We start from the raw sequence: 21,719 nt of genomic DNA, 5'->3' as shown, positions 1-21,719 counted from the left end.
TGCCAAAGCATATTCATGGGAAAATTAATGGTCTCAAATAAAGAATAACATTACGTTAATTAAGGATTCAAAAAAATTTTTTTTAAAAAGGGCAACAGAAATAAAAAACCAGAAAAGGAAAAAAAGCAATTTCTAGTGATAAGTACAGAAAGAAATCAGAAACAAAAAAAATAATATTGACAGGCTAAAAAAACTTTAAAAAATGCAGTCTGGACAAATGTATAATCTATCCTGGAGAGAAAAAAGAAGTCAGAAAAGCATTAATTTAGTACTAATAATGGAGCTATAACCAGAAAAGATATGTTTTAAGTTGAGAAATCACACAACTCTGCTAATAAATTTGAAAATTAAAATGAAAAAAATAACTTTATGGGAAAATATTCAGGCTAGAACCAAGAAGCAGAAAATGTAAGTAGATATATAAACAAGAAAACATTCTAAAAACTTGTGCAGGATTATCTTCAAAAAGGGAAATGTATCATAAGTGTATAAAATGTTAGAACTTACCAAATTTTACACTTTAAGTTTGTGCTGTATATTGAATGTAAATTATATCTCAAAAACGTTGCAAAAAAAGGGAAGTATGTCCACGTGATTTTCTTGCTGAAATTATTCCTAGGTCTTCACAGAATAGATCATTCTCATGCTACTTAAACTATTACAAAAACAATGAAAATGTGGAAAGTTTTCTAACTTATTTTACGAAGCTCAAATAATCTTGACACCAAAACCTTTAAAGAAATGAAAGCTATTAGTTAGTTTTGATTATTAATACTAATCCAAAAATTACCTACATATAGTCAACATTGTATAAAAACAATAATACGTGTATATGGAGACAACAAAGATAAGTGAGCCTAGGAGAAGTGTCCCCTGAGCTATCTCTGGGAAATGTCTGACTTGCAGATGTTAAAGGGATTCTTTGGTAACCCAGTGCCTCAATGAATTACACAGATTCAGTTTAGGACTGCAGGAATTCAGGCATGAGAAACTCTGCGCATGGCTTGCACCGGCAGACCCAAGATGAACAGAATCTTGGAATCCCTGAGACTCATCATTGTCTAAATCTTGCTCCACAGAGAATTGGCTCTCAACTCCAAAGCCTTCAGTGTTGTGTCAGTGTTACTGGAATTTCAGGAAAGCAGGCAGCAGCAAAGGGCAGCTTTCCCAAGTGAAGCTGTAGAGGTCTACAAGTCCATGTCAACACTCTGTTCCGTGAGCTGCCCTTTCACAGGATCACCAACGAATTCATTGTGGGAAGTGTTCAGGGAGTAGTTTCTTGTATCAGCGACACTTTAGATGTGCACGTGACCCCAGTGAGCATCAGCATCAGAACCCATTACTCCATGTTGGAATCAAACATGGAGAAGATCATGTTTGGAATTTCAGGAACTGATGACCATTTCCCAACTATTGCATTGGAAGGGACGTGTAAAAGCTCTTTGCAAAATAAAGTGTTCCCAATGGGAAGACATCTCCTATATTTTCAATATTCCCTAGATGAAAAGATGAGCAGCAACGTGGCCCTGAACTGGATTGAAATGAGTAAGAGTCAGAAATCCTCTTAAGAGCAATAAATGGCCTTGGAGCAGTTAGAGGTAGTGAGGAAAGCAGGGTACAATGATGGTTTTACGTAGAAAAGCAAGAAATCATGAGCTTAGCCTTGATTCAGATCTGTGGTATCCTTGACACTTTTTCATCCAGTGATGAGCCGATGACCTATCACTAGCAAGGCCAGTTCCCAGGTGCCCACAAGGATGGCAAAGGCCAGACAGGATCATTCGGAAACTCATCAATGGGCATCATGGGAGCTTTAGCACCTATAGCTACGACTTGAATGGTGGAAATGATGTAGTTTGGTACTCATATAAGATGCTGGTGGACGTGGACATCAGTATAAATCTGTAGGACATTCAAAAACCTTAAAACACACATCTTGTTTTACCAAGTAGGTCCACCATTGAGAATTTAGCCAAAGGAAATCTATAGCCATATACACATATTCAAGGAGATGTGAGTGAATAGGATGGTCATTACAAACTTGGAAATCAACTAAATTTTCAAATAAAGATGGATAATAAATAAATTATGATATTGCCATATATATTATAACAAGACTGTTATCTGAAAATTTTTTCACTTCAGTAAGGGAAAGATAGACTTCAAAAAGAGCATACTCTGTTGTGCTTGTATTTTCTAATTTTGCACAACTAAAACTCATGACTTTTGTCATCATCAAGGGAAGATATTTTAGAATGAAAAGCAAGTGGTATGAAGCGTGATACTATAAAAAAATTTTTCGAGCATGCTTCTACCATGTCTGTGAGGGTGAAAATCGTGGATCCTGAACTCACAAGATTTGTGATTTGGGGAACTTCTCTGCGCCTCATTTTCCTCATCTGTAAACTGATACTGAAGTCATACTTACTTCTTACTTCGAAGGACTGCCATGAAGATTAAAGGAATTTATGTATGTGTGAAGTACTTACAGTTGCAGTTGTCTTCACACATCTAAGAGCTCGATAAATGTTACGGTGAATGAAGTACAGTGACCTTTTATGGATGAACCATGGGAAAAAGTCTACTCCGTTTTCCATGTCAGGAAAAGTGCCGCATCTCCAAAAACATGTTTTAAAATTTAATCTAATGATCTAGTAAACCTTAAAACTTAGCGTGCTTCCTTCTTTCTTGGACTGCTAGTTCATAAATTCTGTGCCAAATTCCTGGTCACCTCTGCTAACACAACCAGGTAGATTTTCTCTCCTTATTTAACTTACTACTACTATATTATTTTTCCACAAAATTTCCCTTTAGACTAGGATTTCCAAGACACCCACTTAAATTTTCATTTCAGGTAAACAATAATATTTTTTTTAATATAGTGTGTACCAAATATTGCATGGGACATACTAAAGAAAATATTGCTATTTACCTGAAATTAAAAATTAACTGGGAATTCTGTGTTTTTATTTGTTAAATCTGGCAACACTACCTTATACATTATATTTCTTTATTATTAAATACCTCAGAACTTTTGTGGAACAATATTGGGGAATAAATGAATGAATAAGTGAATGAATATATGAACAAAAAAATACCCTGGGTTGAAGAAAATTTTTGAGACGTCTTAATCTCTGAGGGAAGAAATCTGTAATGGCTTATAATATAATTGTAGTCAATAATTTGTAGATTGGCCTTTTAAATTAATACCTAACATTCACCCTTTTTTCTTTCCTTTCCTTCCTTCTCCCTCTTTTCATTTATCTCTCTTTTTCTTATAGCTCTTCTTTTATTGATATTATAATGAAAAAGAAAAACTTGGAAGAGTTTTAGATTCACACATATGAGAAAAATACAGTTATAAGAAAAGATTAGGGATTACTTCACCCAGTGAAGTGAAAGCTGAATAGTGATTTAATATTAGCACAAAGTGATTTTTCAAATTCTCTTTGATCACTGGAAGAAAGGTCCTACCTATCTTTACATTGTAGGCAATATAAGGCAATAGTAGGGCTTCTAACTTTATGTGACAAATACTGGAGCAGCACATTGCTGGCAAGGAAATTATGATTGTCTGATTATTATGTTCATTTCAGGTAAACTTTTGGATTTCATCCCTTTAGGAAATTCACTGTGCAATTTATGCCTTCCAAAAGAGTCACAAAGGACCTTCTGAACTTCTTTCCCAAATACTTCAGACCATTCTTTGCCTTTACAGCATCTTTTCACACATCTTTTATCAGTTTATATTTTAGGGTGAAACATATGCCCTAGGGAATGAATTACGTCCTGACAATACTAATCCGTATTGGCTTGTTTGCCTGTCCTAGATGACTCATGTTCGTACCTAATATTCAGTCTCCTAAACATATCCCTGTGTTCTCTGTTTCCAGGACTGCTGCTGCATCCCATGTGAAAAGCAGAAAATAAAATGAAGATTTTTCAGTGCAAGACGCAATACTGGCTGTTTCCCACTGTTTTGGCAATTGCTTACTTTTGCACCATTGTCCAGGCTCAAGGTAATGGGGAACTTTAAGCTAACTATTAGGGTCTGGGACTAATGAGCTGTGTTGGTTCTAATGATCATTTTTTTAAAAAATTTATTTACCCTAGTAGTGCTTCACTGGTTCAAATGTGTTTCTAGGACATGGTCATATGTTGGCTGTTGCTCATTATTACCAACTCTTTACATTGTAGAAATGTGCCACAACTTGGATGAGGATTATGACCTCAAGAGTGATTGAGCTAAAAAAAAAAAAAGAGTGATTGAGCTTAGTCATTTTGTGGCAGTTGGTTTAATGGCTCATTCTGAACTTGGCTTCTTTTCAGCTGCACAAATTGAATTAGTAACGTCACATTTTCATATTACAAAATCAGTTCTATTGATAAGGAGCTATAATGTGTGTAGTGTGTATCCCAATCATGCCTTGTCTCTTAAATAGAGTGTCTACAAAATATTTCTACCATTGCATACTTGGCCCTTAATTTTGCTTCATTCTTTAAAAACTGAGCACATAGGGGCCGGCCCGGTGGCTCAGGCGGTTAGAGCTCCATGCTCCTAACTCCGAAGGCTGCTGGTTCGATTCCCACATGGGCCAGTGGGCTCTCAACCACAGGGTTGCCAGTTCAATTCCTCGAATCCTGCAAGGGATGGTGGGCTGCGCCCCCTGCAACTAGCAACGGGAACTGGACCTGGAGCTGAGCTACGCCCTCCACAACTAAGATGGAAAGGACAACAACTTGACTTGAAAAAAGTCCTGGAAGTACACACTGTTCCCCAATAAAGTCCTGTTCCAAAAAAACCCAAAAAAACAAAAAAGCAAAACTGAGCACATAGTCTAAAGGTGAGTAAAGATCTGACAGAGGCTGCTGATACGCCATTTTAAGTATTTCTAATGACTTCTAGCTTTGTTTTAATTGAACTTACTTTTTGAAATCTACTATTTATATAATTGGGATCTGCACTTGTATTTTTTAATTCCACTCAGTTTTATAAAGTATGTCAGGAGTTGGCAAGCTACCACCTCTGGACCAAATCTGGCCCACTGCCTACTTTTATAAATAAAGTTTTATTGGAATACAGCATGCTCATTTGTTTACATATGTCTGTGGCTGCTCTCACACTGCAATGGCAAAGCTGAGTACTCGTGACAAAGAGTGTAAAGTCCACAAACCCTAAAATATTTATCTGGCCCTTTACAGAGAAAGTATGCTAAGCTCCAAAATAAGTGCATAATATATATATAAAACTGCTCAAAAAGACATTACTAGACAAACATGGTAATCCAGCAGAAACAGAAATTTGGGTGCTGAAATTGTCATTCATCAGCTGAGCAAGGAAGTCTCAATGTGATAAGGCTGTTTTAGGAGTATTAATGTCTAATGTTTGGAATTTAAGGTTGTAGAAAAGTCAGATGCAAGAAACATTACACCCTGGTTCCTTAATGTGGGGCACACTTGTTTGGAAAGGAATGGAACGTGACTCTTTGCATGGTCCGATAGTGTGAAAACACTGTAAGTGAATGACCGTATTTCCAATACTTCATGCAACACAAAGGCATCAGTTGAATAGGCAAGTTCTGCTTATGTTATTTACATTGATAAAAGAATGCTTTCAGCTGTGACAATTAGAAAATTGATAACAGAAATCCTAGATAACTCACCTGCTAAACTATGGATACAGGATGTAGGCCCTTAGGCACAAAGGGTAGGCAAATCTCGAAGGCCTTCAGACTTGCCATCTCCGTCTAGCTTAATTCAGAATAGTCATTCGTGGAGGAAGTGATCATATAGAGCTCTTCTGGGGTATTTTCAGGGATGCTGTCTGCCAGATACACAGTGTTAGCCAAATTCTGTTTTCAATTAACTCTTATGGGGCACATCCTGTGTGTCAGGCTCAAGTTACAAAGCTGAATGAAGCTTCCCTCTGCCTTCCAGCAGCTTAATGGCCACTGGAGAGACAGTGTAAACGGATTAAATCCAATACAGGTTCTGTGGGGTGTGGTGACAGACAAAGATGGAAAGCTAGATTGGAGCCAGATTATGGGGGATTTTAAACAGCTCTGTTTTTTAGGGGCACTCTGATAGCAATATTGCTGATGCTCATCTTTGTGACTCACAGGGGCTTGAGGGATGGGAATAATGAAAAGCAAGATAGATCATGAGAAGATCATGTGTATATTAAGTTGTCTAAGAGCTAAGTGTCAAGGGTGGTCTCTCCCCTCAGAAAAACGTTTACTCCATTTGTACGCTGCCGTTTTCTTCATGGCATTATCCCCATAAACTTGGACTAACATGTCCCTGATTTCACTTCCACTCTTGCCAAGTTTAACAAGAAATGTGATGTTTGTTCATTGCTCTAATTCAAGCTCAGACATTCTCACAATGGCACACAAAAACACAACAACAATAATGAACGCCACTAAGCAAGACACCGCCACACGTCGACACAAACACAGCTGTGAGACACTGATATACCAAGGTTATGAAACCTCACCGAGCTGTTTGTACAGTGCTGCCAATGTAAGTGCACGGTGGCAAGTTCTCGAGTTGTCAGACTTCATACATATCTATAATAAGTTTAATTTATAAATTTATATATGGTAGGGGATTGACAACACTAATAATAACAGAGAACAATTATAAAAATATACTGTAACAGAAGTTATGTGAATGTGGTCTCTCTTTCTCTTTCTGATAACCGATCTGATAACTGGGATGGCTGCAAAATGACGCATGGGCAGGTAGACAAAGGGAGATGGTGGACAAAAGGGTGATTTATGTCCTGGAATGGTGTTAGATTTCATCGCATTACTCAGAATGGTGCACAAGTTAAAGCTTACGAACTGTGTATTTCTGGAGTTTTCCATTTAATATTTTTGGAGTGTGGTGGACAGCGGTTAACTGAAACCACGGAAAGCTAAACTGTGGATAAGGAGGGGATACTGTATCAGATGACTCTGAGGCTTTTTGCTGGAGAACTGAGTAGATGGGGACTTTAATTTCAACCCCTGTGTTGTTATTGCTTCTATATCCTTGTGTCGTAATTGTTGGTTTACCTAACGAAGCTCATTAAAGGCAGGGGTTCTCTCTTTAGTGTCTGTATTTCCAGGATATTTTCAGGGAAACACTGTAGCTGACATCAATTTTTCTCAAACCTTATATTCTTATAGACATTTTTGGAATCACATTTATTCACAAAATGAAAAAAAAAAAAAGGTCTGTAGTAGGCAGAATAATGTGCCCACATAGATGTTCTTATCCTAGTCCCTAGGGCCTGAACATATGTTATATTATATGGCAAAGGGGAATTAAGATGTCGGGTGGAATTAAGGTTGTTAACCAGCTGAAAAATAGGGAGATTACCTTGGATTATCTAGGTGGATCCAATTTGGATCCAATCACAGGGATCCTTAAATACGGAAGAGGGAGAAGAGAAACCAATGTCAGAGTGATGCTATGTGAGAAAGACTTGCCCAGCGATTGCTGGCTTTGGAGATGGAAGGGGCCTCAAGTTGAGGAATATAGGAAACCTCCTCCAGAAGCTGGAAAAGGCAAGGGAACAGACTCTCTCCTCGAGTCTCCAGAAAGGAACACAGCCCTACAGACACATTGATTTCAGCCCAGAGAGACCCATGTCAGATTTCTGACCCCCAGAATTGTAAGATCATACATTTATGTTGTTTTAAGCCACTTTGTGATTATTTGTTATAGCGGCATTAGAGAACAAAAGCAGTCAATATTAAAAGGCATACAGGAAGTTAACGCTCACCTCTTAAATCCCTAATCACAGAGTATGCTTTAGCACTTTGCCTCTCCGGGTAATTCTTTATGAAGCAGTTTCCTTCTCTAGAGAATAACCCACATTGGCTCATATAACTGTTTATACCTGGACTAGTCCAGCATCGTCTTTTCAAGGCAGGTTGTTAAATGAACTGGAACACCGACAAAGTAATGTGTTGGCTCTAGGGGGAAAAATGTGTATAGTATGACCGAATGGTGGCACCAATACTTCCTCAGAATTCCATAGTAAGTCTGTGCTTGGTTCTAGTAATGTTTGTTCTGGATGGTTATAAGAAGGAACCACTGAAGGTAAAGTAACTATCATTTAAAAAACCTCAAAGTATATAAAATTGGAGACTTTGCAGTGGGGCTAGAATTAACTTTATAAAGACCTCTTCTGTGCTAATACACTTACACTTACTATTATTATTATCATTATTTTTGCTGTTAGTAGTAGTCAAATATGTTTGGGAGTGGAGAGTATTTTCCTTACGGCTGTTTTCAGCATCTTTATAATGAATCGTGAAATTAAAACACATTAGGTTCTAAGCAAGATAAAAAGATCCCTCCAGCATATCCCATAGTAAATTTCTCTCAGATTTTTAATTTCTCCAATGTATAGAACATTCGGGCAATGCATTTAATTGAAAAATGACTGAGGTGAAAAGCTAACGTTCTGTTTTTGGTTTGTTTGTTTTTTTTTTTGTTTTTTTTTTTAAGATCACTTGGAAAAATAAACCAAATACTTCTCTGCTGTTTAGAGGTCTTTTACTTAATAAAAATAATAAGTTGACCCACTGATATGGCAACCTAAACTATGTTTTGAAAGGGAAAATACTCTCAGTGCCCATATTTCTCCATCTCTACCAGTCAGAGAGCTTCGGTGGCAAATAATCGAAACCATCTCTGGCCAATTTAAGCAAAAAAATGTACTTACTGGTAGGTAGTGAAGTAGCTCATAAAATTAAGGTAAAAATTAAGTAATTAAGCTTTGTAAAGGATAAGAATCTGGGAACACTCTAGATCTAGTTTCTAGGAATTAGTGACTTTTTTTTTTAAGAGCACGTCATTGGAATGAAATGACGAGCTATTTTCTATTTTCCATCCTTCCATCATTGGACAGATTCTTGGGAGAGTCGACCTGACCTCCCACCCCTAAGCCAGGGGGGGATGGATGGTTGATCCAGCACAGCCAGGCCCCATGCAGTGGGAAGGGAGTTTGTTCCTTGGAAGAAAACCAAGGTGCTGTCAGAAAAGGAAGAGGGGAGGTGATTATGGGGCGTGAAGAACGGAAAACCTCCATGTCAGTGTCCCTGTGTAAAAAAGTAGCGTTTCAAGAAACTAATGAGACTATTTCATTAGAAGTAAACCTTTGCATAGATTGTCACTTGTCAAAACAGGAAGATTTCAGTTGAGTTGAGTTGAAGTGAAAGAAAGGAAGAGAGGAAGGAAGAAGGAAAGAAGGAAGGAAGGAAAGAAGGGAACAAAAGGCAGAAAATTGAGTCTTCACTGAAATGTAACATAAACATTCCTTTTTTTTTTTTTTTTTTTTTTTTGCCTATGCCTATGAGATTTGATTTCTGAGAATGATTGCAGTGAAATTCTTGGGGTTTAAAGAAAATCTTCCATCTCAAAAAAAATACAACATGATTAAACAAAAATACCCCCATACTTTCAGTAACAAGCTTAATCCTGTACTAAAGAGAAAGATAGTGAATGGACCCTCCTCGGTATACTTCCTCAAGCCCCCATTGGGATGAAGTTCATATATTCACAAATGTTGTATTTGGCCCAATCCCTCATGGGAAGCCTGATTTCACCATGCAAAGGCTGAGTTTGTTAGCTTGCTCTTGGTTCTTGGTGTGTGCCAGACATCAAGCTTTACACTTGACTTTTGTCTTCTTAAAAGGCTTAGGATTTTAACTGACACAAAGTAACTGTTGAGTCAAGTTCATGCAAGCATTTATAATTATTACTGTAAGTTAAGTATATGTATAGAAGCACCTCCTTTGTGCTCACAGAAAGAAAAATCATGGGTCTGGTATTAAATATACACAAATTTTTGTTCCATGAGATAAGGACAATTATTTCTCCGCTGCACTTAGAGTGCTTCTGTCAATCTTGCTGCCCTTGCTTTGGCACCAGTCCCAGTGCCTTCCATACAGGAAAAAGGGAAATAACTTTGAAATCCAAAACTGTGACCTCATGCATCTTTCTTTCTTAACTAGCCTTTCTTCTTTTCAGTGTCTTTCGCCCTAAAGGCAAAAGTGTAAAGGAAAAGTGACATTTGTGTCCAACTAAGATTTTCTTTTAATGATTGTGAGAGCATTTATGCTTCTATAGGCAAAAGGTGTGGTCTGTTGATAAAAGAAAATGGCGGTATTGCTTGTTGCTAGCAGTTGTAATGGGACGAGAGTCTTATGAACCATTTGTAAATTGTTGGAAAAGTTGACTGTTGATGGATTTGAATATTGATGAAGTGTTTGCTTCACACTTTATTTCCTCGAGTAGTTCAATGGAAGCTAGTGTCACTCTGGGTTCTGGAGCACACCCATGCTCTCTGAGCGTGACCTGTGTGGTCAGAGCATCGTCAATACTGCCCTCATTATTTTCTCCTGGAGGCTCCCAAGGTTAGCCATCCCCCAAAAAAACTGTTACAGGGTATAAACTCAGACCAGGTCAAAGAACAATAGCCTGGCTAGAAAATGCTGCAAAGATGTCTAATCTTTAACCTAGGAAACCTGAATGGTGTTAACGACTTTGTTCTCCTTGAGATGTCAACACACCTGGGGTGCTGACAGAATTGGCTGACCCTCTTGGAACTATCTAGACTGAATCCTCCATCCTACTTGCACTTTTCCATTTGACGGCTGGTTCTCAGGCATGCCAGCTTTCTTTCACCAGTGCTTTCACGCAGAACTTTGCAATAAGCTTGCCCAATGATGTCTATCAGCCCAACTGACAAGATTTGGCTCAGAAACTGGATATATTGTCTACATTTTTAAATTCTTATTTTCAGTCTTCTGCCGTAAGTAATAAAAACCTATCTATAGATAGATTTTCTCCCCAATTTCCAGACTAAGCAAAATAGTAACTGTTTCTCTGTTCACCCAAATGTTCACTTAGCCGCCTTCCTCTTCTATGTTAAACTAGTTGTTTTTATGATACATCTGGATTTTCCCATAAACCAGAGAAATGTGAACTCTTTCTTCCATACCTGTCAAACTGAGAATGGGAAGCCAAAGTTTTTGTTTTGCTTCACTGGCATTCTCTAATGAGAGGTAGTAAAGGGCTCTAGAAAGAGAATTCTACTCAAGGTTATGTCCCTCAGTGCTGACTGATTTCTGATGAGTGGTTGGTCTATAGAGGAGTAAATCACTCATTCATCCAGCTCAATGAAGGGTGATTTCTTTATGGGATCTTCTTCCAAAGGAACAGAGAATTTCATTTGGGGTCAGAGATTGTCATTCATCAACATGTGAACTTGGGAAAATCTCTGAGCTTCTCCTTACTTCCATTTTATATAAAATTGGGATACCAATGTATTTTTATGAGGATTAAATGAGCTTTGGAGGGCCCCCATACATGAAGGAAGAGGGAAGAGGAACAAATATTTATTGACCTGCTGTTATAATGCATTCTAGCCATTATCCTATTTAATGTTGTCATTTATCATGTGCAGAAAGTATTGCTGCCACCTTTTTTAGAAATAAGGCTTTGGTGCAACAACGTGGATGGATCTAGAGGGTATTATGCTAAGTACAATAAGTCAGACAGAGAAAGACAAATATCATATGATCTCACTTATATGTGGAATCTAAAGAACAAAGTAAATGAACAAACAAAACAGAAAGAGACTCAGATACAGAGCAGAAACTGATGGTAGCCATGGCGGGGGGGGGGGGGTAGAGGGTTGGGGGAGATTGGGGGATGCGTGGAAAAAGTGAAGGGATTAAGAAGTACAAATTGGCAGTTACAAAATAGTCATGGGGATGTAAAGTGCAGCATAGAGAATATAGTCAATAATGTTGCAACAAATATGTTTAGTGTCAGGTGGGTACTGAACTTCTCACAGGGATCACTTTGTAAGTTCTATAAGTGCCTAATCACTATGCTGTACTCCTGAAACTAATATAAAATGACATTGAATGTCAACTGTAACTTAAAAAAATAATAATTTATACAATAAGGCTTTGGAAGAAACAGTCACTTGCTCAAGATTATGTATCTAATAAGTGACACAACTGAGAAACAAACTGATATCCAAACCCCATATTATACGAGATACCTATTAGGGAGAATAGTTGTTTTCTTCTCCCATGCTCTGTTTCCTAAAGTGAGAAAGAAAGGCTGGGCGTAAAAGTGGTAATAGAGCAATCTTTTCTGTTAAGTTTTAGCTTTTTTCCCCCAAAACTAATTTAGATATTATATAATAAAAATCTTCTTACCAGAGTATTTCTTTTTAAATTCTGTAACATATTAGTAGAGTTCCAAAAATATGTTTTTAAATTTGAATGACTTAAACAAAAAACCACATAGATCTACTAATTTTGTGAACTATCAGAAAAGATTAAACATCCTGGGATGATTTATGACCATGTGCTTTGTATAATTCTGTAACGTATAAATCAGCTACACTTGAATAATAAATCAAAGTTCATAAAATTATCTTTTATTTGGTTCTTTTTTATTTGGTCCTTTACAATCTCTTTCTCAAATGTTTTTAAATGATATCTTATTACTATAACATGTTCATAATAGCCTTCTTAAATGACCTTATCATAACAGATATTGGATTACTAAAGTGAAAAACCTGAAGCCATGAAACAAGTCCCTGTAGAGTAGATTATAAAAGCTCAGATGTTCCAAGAAGAAAAATTTATCCTTATAACATAATGACAGCATTTTACAAGATTGGCTCCAATTTTTAAACCAGACTAGAGTATAAAATTCTAACCCTAAGTCACAGTTCTTTGTCATAAGGTCAGTACTATTTAACAAATGCTTATCTCTTGAGTAAGAAACAAATGCTCTTAAGCGGGTGTTATTTTGCCAACGAGTAACTCATTAATGGGGTTGTAGAAAGAACACATTTTGAAGCTGAAGAAGTCTTATATATTTTGATTACTTTGACTTTTTAATTTAACAAATGGAAGCTTAAATGTTTCAACATTTCAACATATTTTTGTTTTTCCTTTTCAGTGGCTTCACCGACACGGTTAAGATATAATGTATTATCTCACGATAGTATACAGATTTCATGGAAGGCTCCAAGAGGAAAATTTGGTGGATACAAACTTCTTGTGTCTCCAGCTTCAGGTAAAAACAGTCAGTCAGAGTTTAGCAACATTAACACATAGGTAACTAAAAATGTGTAGGTTTTTTGTTTTGTTTCTTTTAAAGATTTGAGCTTGAAATCTTACCTTCGAATCCAGGAAATAATGGTCCCAAAGTCTAAAGATCCATAATTCTCCTCAGGTGAAATTTCTAGATTATCAAAAATTCTTACTACCTCCGTTTCAACATAGGATGAATACTTTTGGTCTAATGACACTTAAAAAAATACAGTACATCTGGATGGCCAACATCTGTTACCTTCTGAGTAAATTATGATTAATTAAGTTGATAGACTATTATTCAGTGATACTACATTAAAATTATGAAAGCTAAGTAGACATTGTGAAAATAAGTGATAAATTAAAGCAGGAAAAGCAAAAGTTAAATTTATTCATCATGAAGATAAAGTAGTCATATAAAAAATATGCTCTTTAGTATATCGCTCAGGGTCATTTCTTCTAGGGTCCATTTTCACACTGTAATAAATGCTTACTAATAGCATATTTGCATAATATGTATTTATATAAATATAATAATTGTTTCTCTTTATTGGTGATAAAGATAGTTATATGGACAGCACTGGACTCCTTTCTATTGCAAGCCCTTTCCCAACTCATAAAATGATGCTCTGTTTTTCCTAAGTAGGGGCCTCTTATCTCGTAGTAGATTTAGAATCTCAAACAAAACAAACAGATGTAACACCTCATTCCTTGCTTGGTCACTAAAAAGGGACCTTCTTTTATGAACAATGTTATGCTTACTCTCCTTAGAAAGACTTCCAGTTTAGTGCTCCCAGAGGCTAACTTTTCCCATTTTGACCTACAGAAGTAACTCACTTGTGGAAAGCAGTCTTTTCTTCTGTTTGGTTCAGAATTTTCATTTTTGGAGCACGGCCCAATTTTGAAATAACTTTGACTTTTAAAAATACAATTTGTTTTCTAAAAGAAGCCACGCTGAGAAATTTAAGTTTAAGAGATTCTTGAACAATATTATGACACTACAGGTCAAAATATAAATTTCTAATGTGTGGTACCTTTGAGAATTCCCCATGTTGGACCTTGAAAGGGAATTCTTTTCTCTCCCAGTCATCAGGGTTCTAACTTTTCCTGATTAATTGCTGATAACGCCAATCTGTTAGGTATATTAAGCAGGTGTCATTGAGGAATCTTAGAATCTTAAAAGTGACCTGGGTGGGCTCTAAACCAAACCTCAGCCTGACTGTTCAATTCCCTCTGCCACAGCACATCTAAAGAGTAGACGTCCAGCTCTTGCTTCCATACCTCTAGTGACAAAATAAAAATTGAGGAGGAAAGCAAGTTAGTTCTTTAGGAATACTGGGTATGTTTTCCCCAGTGACCCTGTGTCCTTCCTGCAGTGGCCCAAACGAATAAGTCAGCCTTGACACTCTGGTATCTAGTTGATTAAACATAAAATAAATAGAGTAAATAGAAAGAGTAATAAGTACATTGAGACACACAGTGTTTGTAGACATTTTAGCACTATATGACATGTTCCAAGTGTTGTTTATACTAGTCTTTCCCAAAACATGTTCCACGGTATCCTTCAGGATACTAATAGCTATTACACAACCAAATTGTTTAATGGTCAAATAAATTTGAGAAGTACCGTTTTAAACAGAGTTTAAAGCTTTTTTTATTGCAGGATTCTCAATGCCTTTAAAGTAATACACCCTATGCCTCTCAGAGAGGGATTCTTATACAGTTTTCTAAGGATTTTTTTTTTTTCATTTAGTGGAACACATTATGAAAGACTAAATTGGTGCACTTTGTCATAGATGAATTTTAAATGATAGAAGTTTGTTAAACCTGATTTAAATCTTGGACACAAATACATTTAAGGAAATGGGTTTTGGCAAGAGAAAGGCTCAGTTCTGCTGTCTAGTGGCAGGAGGCATGGATGGTAGCATCAAATTTCAGACTTAAAGTCATTAATTTTATTAGAATATGATTAAAATGTAATCTGTGTTCTGTTCTGTTTTATTGGTTCAGCAAATTTCAGACCCTTTTTGCAGTTACTGCTAGAAGGGCAGACATTTTAAATTAATTTCCCTTTTCTTGACATTGTAATCAGTGCCAGAAATTGGAGAAGAAAGGTATAGTTGGAATTTTGTATAAAAGATTGAGTATTTAATCAACAGCATTTTCAGGAAAGCCTTAGATGTCAGTCTAATTTGATGGGGAGATAACGGGAGTTTGAAATCTTTTCATGAACCAAGCTAACTTTTAAGCAGCCAGGTAATGAGTGGTTCCTTGAACATCCTGAGTCAGTAATACTCAAGTTTAAGACAAGTAAATTGCTCACGCTTCAGAGACGCTGTGACTGACTTTAGAAAGGCCATAAGAAAAATTCCAGCGTAGATAAGTACATGCAGTCTACCCATATCTTTCCCTTCACTTTGAAGTAGAATTCTTTCCTCGAAGAGTATATCTGATGGTGAGGACTTCCTGTCTTCTAATCTGGTACTGTGGTTTTCCCTAGTGTATAAAAACAATAGTATGTTATGAGGAAAGATTTTTGTGAATGTGTTATTATTCTAACTTAGACAACTGTTGGTCTAATGCAAAGAGTACAACTGCGAATGAAAATGAAAAGCATATTACAATTAAGTGCTATGCACATAGGTACCATGAGATATATATTCTTAAACGTCTTCGCCTTTTAAAATGATTCCTGGTTAATAAAATTTCTTAACATACACAGTTAACCTATTTCTTAGAACTGATATATCTTTCTGTTTTATTGTAGGTGGAAAAACCAATCAATTGAATCTTCAGAACACTGCAACTAAAGCAATTATTCAAGGTCTTATGCCAGATCAGAATTACACAGTTCAAATTATTGCATACAATAAAGACAAAGAAAGCAAGCCAGCCCAAGGTCAATTCAGAAGTACGTATTTATAGGTCTTAAAGTGCCTCCATGGGACCCTGTCTCAACTCTGAATTTGAGTCTGTGGTAAATATTGTAATAGTTAAAATCCTAGATTGTTTAGATTTGAAGAGATCCTTTAAAAGACTTTAGTACAATCTTCCATGAGTTCCTTCTATCACTAATACTCTTCTGCTTCTCCCTTAACCCATTTCACTGCACTCTTATTTATCCTTTAAGTTTTAATTTTCAAATGCTCTCCCTGGCGCTGTCCCTTAAACCTTACCCAGACAGCTCATCTACCTGGCACATAGTAGGTGCTCAGTAAATACTTAACAGATGAATGAATGGATGATACCTGTACCTCCTCTATAGTATCCCTAGCAAGTGCCAACCTAGCCTCCACAAAACCAAACTATGTAACAAGATATTGAACTCTTTCCAATATTTAATCAGTTGACATTTATGGTCAGCCTCTTATGTGCCACTACCCATGACAAACTGTGAACAAATACAACATGGCAAGTACTAGAGAGAGAGGGAGAGAGATTCAGTACTGTGTGAAAGGGGCTGCTCTCTCTGCCCCAATAGTGGGCTGGGAAGAGCATGGATGGGGGTTGGCATCATATTTGAGCCAGTTCTCAAATAGTAAGTTGGGTAGACAGAGAAAGGGAGGGCTACCTAGAGACATTCGAAGCAGGAGAAAAAGTTTCAGTCCAGACTGAAAGCTCAGTCTGCACTGTTTCTTTGGACAGCCTTTCTTTATATTGAGTTTAAAAGTTGTTCACACGGGCCCTGATTCTTCTGCCTTTCAGGAAATAGTCATTTATTTATTTATTCAAAAAATGTATATTGCATGACTACTAAATGTCAGGACCTCTTCTAGGTACTGGGGCATGACAGATCCCTGCCCCTATGGACCTTATATTCTAGTGACCAGAGAAATTATACAGCAACTTGCTCTTCCTGGAGGTGGCCTGTCAAATGTGGAGGGCAGACTTTTGGGTATCATGAATGCAACAGAAGAAGCCTGCCATGGTTAATTTTCTGTGTTACTTCATTGTTAAGATAGACACTTAAAAAAAAAAAAAGAAGCAAAACTTATTATTAAGGCAATTTTAAACATAATTTAAAAAATCAGCAGAATAGTACAATGAACCCCTAAGTATCCATCACTTGCTTCAACAATTAGCCATTCATGACCAGTCTTGTTTCATCTATTACCCCACCCCAAACATTATTTTGAAGCAAACCCTAGGCATCATTTCAAGTAATAATAGCTTTTTATATCCTGCTGCTAGGATCAATCCACAAATCTGGGAGGCTGTGGGTTCTAGAGCTATGTGTGCAGCACTGTTCTATCTGGGTTTTCTCTCTCTCCTTTTTTTTCTTCCCCTTCTAAGTAACGTTTTATGAGATATAGTTTGTGATTTTTTTTCTAAATTAAAAAATCAACTTTGTTGACCTGCTAACTGGAAACTTCCGAACAAAAGACATTTGGTAAACCTACCTGTCAGCAGGACACACACATGTTTTAAACGTTACATTCTTTTGAGACTTGCATTTTCTGGAAGTTCAGGAAAAGGTTTTTTAATGTTATTTTCAAGGTAAATCAGCCTTCTGTCTCATTTTATTGGCACTGGGCTTCAGTTGCTGGCCTCTGACATTCCAACATGAATAAGCAACATAACTTATCTTTAACTTTGTGAGAAACAGTAAAAGGGACAAGGAAAAATGATTCATGTTACAATACTCTAAAGGTATTGTGATCGATGATTTCAAATATTCCACTGACTGAGCAGCCTAAGAAACACAGGTAGCCTTTAAAAGCTTTCCCAACAGCTATTTTCTCAAAAGACTTAAGCACATGCTGTTGTCTTCAGGTTACTAAACTCTGCTGAAATAATCTTAGTGAAACAGTCTAACTGGTTAGTTGGATAAATTGTATGTAAGTATATATATTTTTAGCTATGTTATTTTTATTGGCAGGGTAGAGGGATTAGTTCTTCCCATATAACTGTTTGTAAGAATAAAATTAAAATAACTTTGTTTGGGTGACTTCCTTTCTCATTTGGCATTTCAGTTATATTTTTGCTCCCTGTGAGATGGGGCTAAAGCCTGGTCTCCCTTCCCTGGGAAACGTTCGTGGTTGGATCCAGGAAAATGGTGATCCAGACAAATCCTGTGGATATAGGTTTCCAACTGTGTAGGGGTTTGAATTCTTCATAAATCCATCTCCTGATACACAGGGAAGCATAAGAAACAGTCTTTGGGATTTGAAGACAGAAAGACATGTCTGATCTGCTGGATGTTATGATTCCAAATCTGGTGTGTGCATTTGGCCAAGCAACTCAGTCACGTCCAGCCTCAAGTCCCTCATCTGCAAATGGGGATGATGACATGTGCCTGTTACTGCACGGATTAGCTCTCTTCAGCACATAGTACGAGCACAGTTGCTACTGTTGCTACGGTTAGCGCCACTTTGCTGGTGACAGTTTTCTAACTGATTTTGTCCCCGCGTGAGGGTGACAGCATCTCCGTGTGACGTATGTGTTATATCTTATATGTGACCTAGTGGCTCAGTTCAAGGGGGTTGTTATTTTTTCTTCTTCATTTGGAGACTGATCAATTGCCCCATTTGGGCACACTTTCTTTTCAGCCACCATTTTCCTTTTTAGAATAACATTTTGCTAATCTCTTCCTGCAAAATCTTGCTCATCTTTCAAAGTCAGGCTGAAGTGTTATTTTCCCAGTGAAATTTCCCCAAGTCTTTAAAATTATTCTATCTCAGATCTATTTCTACTTGAGCACCGCTCAACACAATATTTTTTCGTATTAAAGTTGTAGACTTTTTTTTTTCCCCAGAATGTAAACAGTTTGAGGCCATGGCCTATATGTGGGTGGGATTGAAGATGTGGATTTGGAAATTATCCATAGAAGGGTGAGAATTAAAGTTATAGGATGATAAAATTATAGGTGGGGCTTACAGAGATGCAAGGCAATTTAATATGTGATCACATTTCAGGAGTAGAAGCAGAAAAAGGGCTCAAAGAATGAGAATGTAAAGGAGGGGTCAGAGGAATACAAGAAAACCCAGGATAAGGCCTTTATAAAACCTGAGAAAGAAAATAATTTAAAGAAGGGGGTGTTCCATATGACCTAGCACTTCCACATATGAATATTTTTCTGTAGAAAATGAAAACAGTAATTTGAAAAGATATATGCACCTTTATATTCATTGCAGTATTATTTATAATAACCAAGATGTGGAAGCAACCTAAGTGTTCGTTGGTAGATGAATGGGTAAAGAAGATGTGACACACACACTGGAATATTACTCAGCCATAAAAAAGGCTGAAATCTTGCTATTTGTGGCAATCTAGAGGGTATTATACTAGGTGAAATCAGTGAGAAAGAGAAAAACAAATACTGTATGATTTCATGTATGTGTGGACTCTAAAAAAACAATGCAAATGAACAAACAGAACAAAACAAAAAAGGGACTCAAAAATACAGAGAACAAATTGGTGGTTGCCAGAGGGGAGGAGGGCGAGGCGAAGGAGAAAAAGAGGTACAAACTCCCAGCTATAAAATAAATAAGTGACAGGGATGTAATGTACACCACAGGAAATATAGTCAATAATATTGTGATAACTTTGTACGGTGACAGATGGCTACTAAGCTTATTATGGTGATCACATTGTAAGGTGTGTAAATGTCAAAACCCTATGTTGTACACCTGAAACTAATGTAGTGTATGTCAACTATACTTTAATAAACAATTAATTAATTAAAAAAATAAAGAAGGGGGTGTTCCAAAGTGCCCAAGGCTTATAAAGAAGTCAGAGAATGAGGTCTAAAAAAATGAATTTAGAAAATTAGAAAAAAAAAAAAAAAAGAAAATTAGAAGGTCCGTGAGAATAACAGGACCAAGACGTCTTACATTTATTATTTTTATTTTTAATCTTGGAATGTAATTTCTAGGTACTAGAAAGCTAAGGAAAGTTTCTAAGAAAAGGAATAATAGAACTGCAGAGACACGACATTGGCAGATGACAAATCTCAAAACACTTTTGAGACGAGGAGACGGTAAAGACAAGAGTAATGGAATAATATGTCAGAGAAGGCAGGAAGGATGTTTCAGAGGAAATCGTTTCCTCTGCATAGCCTACCCTCCAACAAATTTGCTGATTTCCATGAAGTAAAGGCAACAGTTAAATGAAATATCTTGCCATAGGATCACTTCTGCCTTTTCACAGGGCATTTTATTTGTGCAGAAACTATAGCCAGTTTGGTGGTGGTCTTAACTGACTCACACAATGTAAGGTACTCAGCAATAGGAGGAAAGCTGCTGTGGTGTTTTGAGCAGTAGAAAGTAAAGCTAACAGAATACATTGGTATGAATGAATGAAAAGATCAAGGAGCATTCTGGGTCCCTGAATATTTCATAATGAAAGTGACAAAGAAATACTACTATTTATTCATAGGGAAACTTTTTTTTTTAAGTTTGAAAGAAAAATAGCATGGGGTTCTCCACCTTCTATTACAGAGAAACTAACTCCAAATGAGGATATTCACAGCTAAGATGTTTTTAGAGCAGAGGACAACTCAGGCCTTGTCAGAGACCCGAAGCTATGGTTTGAATCCTGTGCCAACACTTTCTGGCTTTATGAGATATTTTCTAGTTTCTTAGCCTCCTGGTCCTTCGTTCCCTCATGTATGATAATCATGTCTGTTTTCTAGCAGATTTGAAAGCTTAAATCTATTTGATACATCTGCCCATAGTGAGTCCTTGATCAAAGTAATTCCTTAATTGTTCCACACCTTCCCATGATAAGGGTGAAAGAAAATAGCAGTTCCAGTCTTTGGAGATGACATTCTACCACGGAGCTAATTTCTACTTAGTACTCTCAATACTTGCAAGGGTTTTAGTAATACGCCATTGAATATTTTTTTTTTAGTCTTTAACATAACATGCTATTCTATTTCTATTTTTCTTCCAGTTAAAGATTTGGAAAAAAGAAAGGATTCAAAACCCAGAGTCAAGGTTGTGGACAAAGGAAATGGGAATAAACCATCTGTACCAGAAGGTCAGATATATATATATATATATTTTTTTTTGCTTATTTTGGGGATTGAATTGTTTTAACACAGGCACTACACACATATGTGACTGTTAGTCCCATCAGAAGAGTACGGATCTAATGTGCAAATCTCCCTTAACCCCATTTCACTCCTTGTTCCTTCCTCACACATATAAATTGTCAACACTTCCTTCCCTGTGCCTTACTCTCCCATATTCAATACATCACCAAGTTCTAGTGAATTGATTTGCAGTTGAAATACTGACACAATCTATTCATTTCTTTCCATGTCTATTGCCAATACTCAGCTAAGCTTCCATTTCTTTCTTGGCATACAGTTATTGTTTAGCAAAATCGCAATTGGTTCTCTACCCAGAAATTAGAGCAACCTTTTCAAGATAAATCTGACCCTGTGCTATGCCCACACACACCTTAAAACCCCTTCAGTAGCTCTTAGGATGGAGACCAGAATCCTTAGCAAGACCTCTCTGGTCACCTACCTACCTTCCACACCTTCCTCATCGAATTGCCCACTGGCCTCCTCTCTGGCCCTTTAAAGGCCGTGGTCTCTCCCAGGACAGCACCTGCCATCCCCTCTGCATGGAACAACACTCTCCCATATCACCA

The 21,719-nt window shown here is 37.0% G+C and overlaps 1 protein-coding gene and 1 pseudogene across 4 annotated transcripts in view; both read left to right on the top strand.

Annotated features, from left to right (window-relative positions):
- Window positions 1–21,719, top strand: part of COL14A1 (collagen type XIV alpha 1 chain) — a 199,465-nt gene that overhangs the window by 16,197 nt on the left and 161,549 nt on the right. For all 4 annotated transcript variants that reach the window (XM_019716514.3, XM_019716662.3, XM_074317020.2 and 1 more), the window contains exons 2-5: window positions 3,894–4,019; window positions 12,985–13,101; window positions 15,886–16,029; window positions 21,012–21,098. In XM_019716514.3, coding sequence (XP_019572073.3) covers window positions 3,932–4,019; window positions 12,985–13,101; window positions 15,886–16,029; window positions 21,012–21,098 — 436 coding nt within the window. In that variant the 5' untranslated portion in view covers window positions 3,894–3,931. The remainder of the gene's footprint in view (window positions 1–3,893; window positions 4,020–12,984; window positions 13,102–15,885; window positions 16,030–21,011; window positions 21,099–21,719) is intronic.
- Window positions 977–1,729, top strand: LOC109434198 (protein limb expression 1 homolog pseudogene; annotated as a pseudogene).

The sequence above is a fragment of the Rhinolophus sinicus genome, chromosome 6 (genome assembly GCF_057876585.1).
Source record: "Rhinolophus sinicus isolate RSI-liver-muscle chromosome 6, RSI-T2T, whole genome shotgun sequence".
NCBI lineage: Eukaryota > Metazoa > Chordata > Mammalia > Chiroptera > Rhinolophidae > Rhinolophus > Rhinolophus sinicus.
The sequence above is the reverse complement of the archived record's forward strand: the minus strand, read 5'-3'. Positions and strand labels throughout refer to the sequence as shown.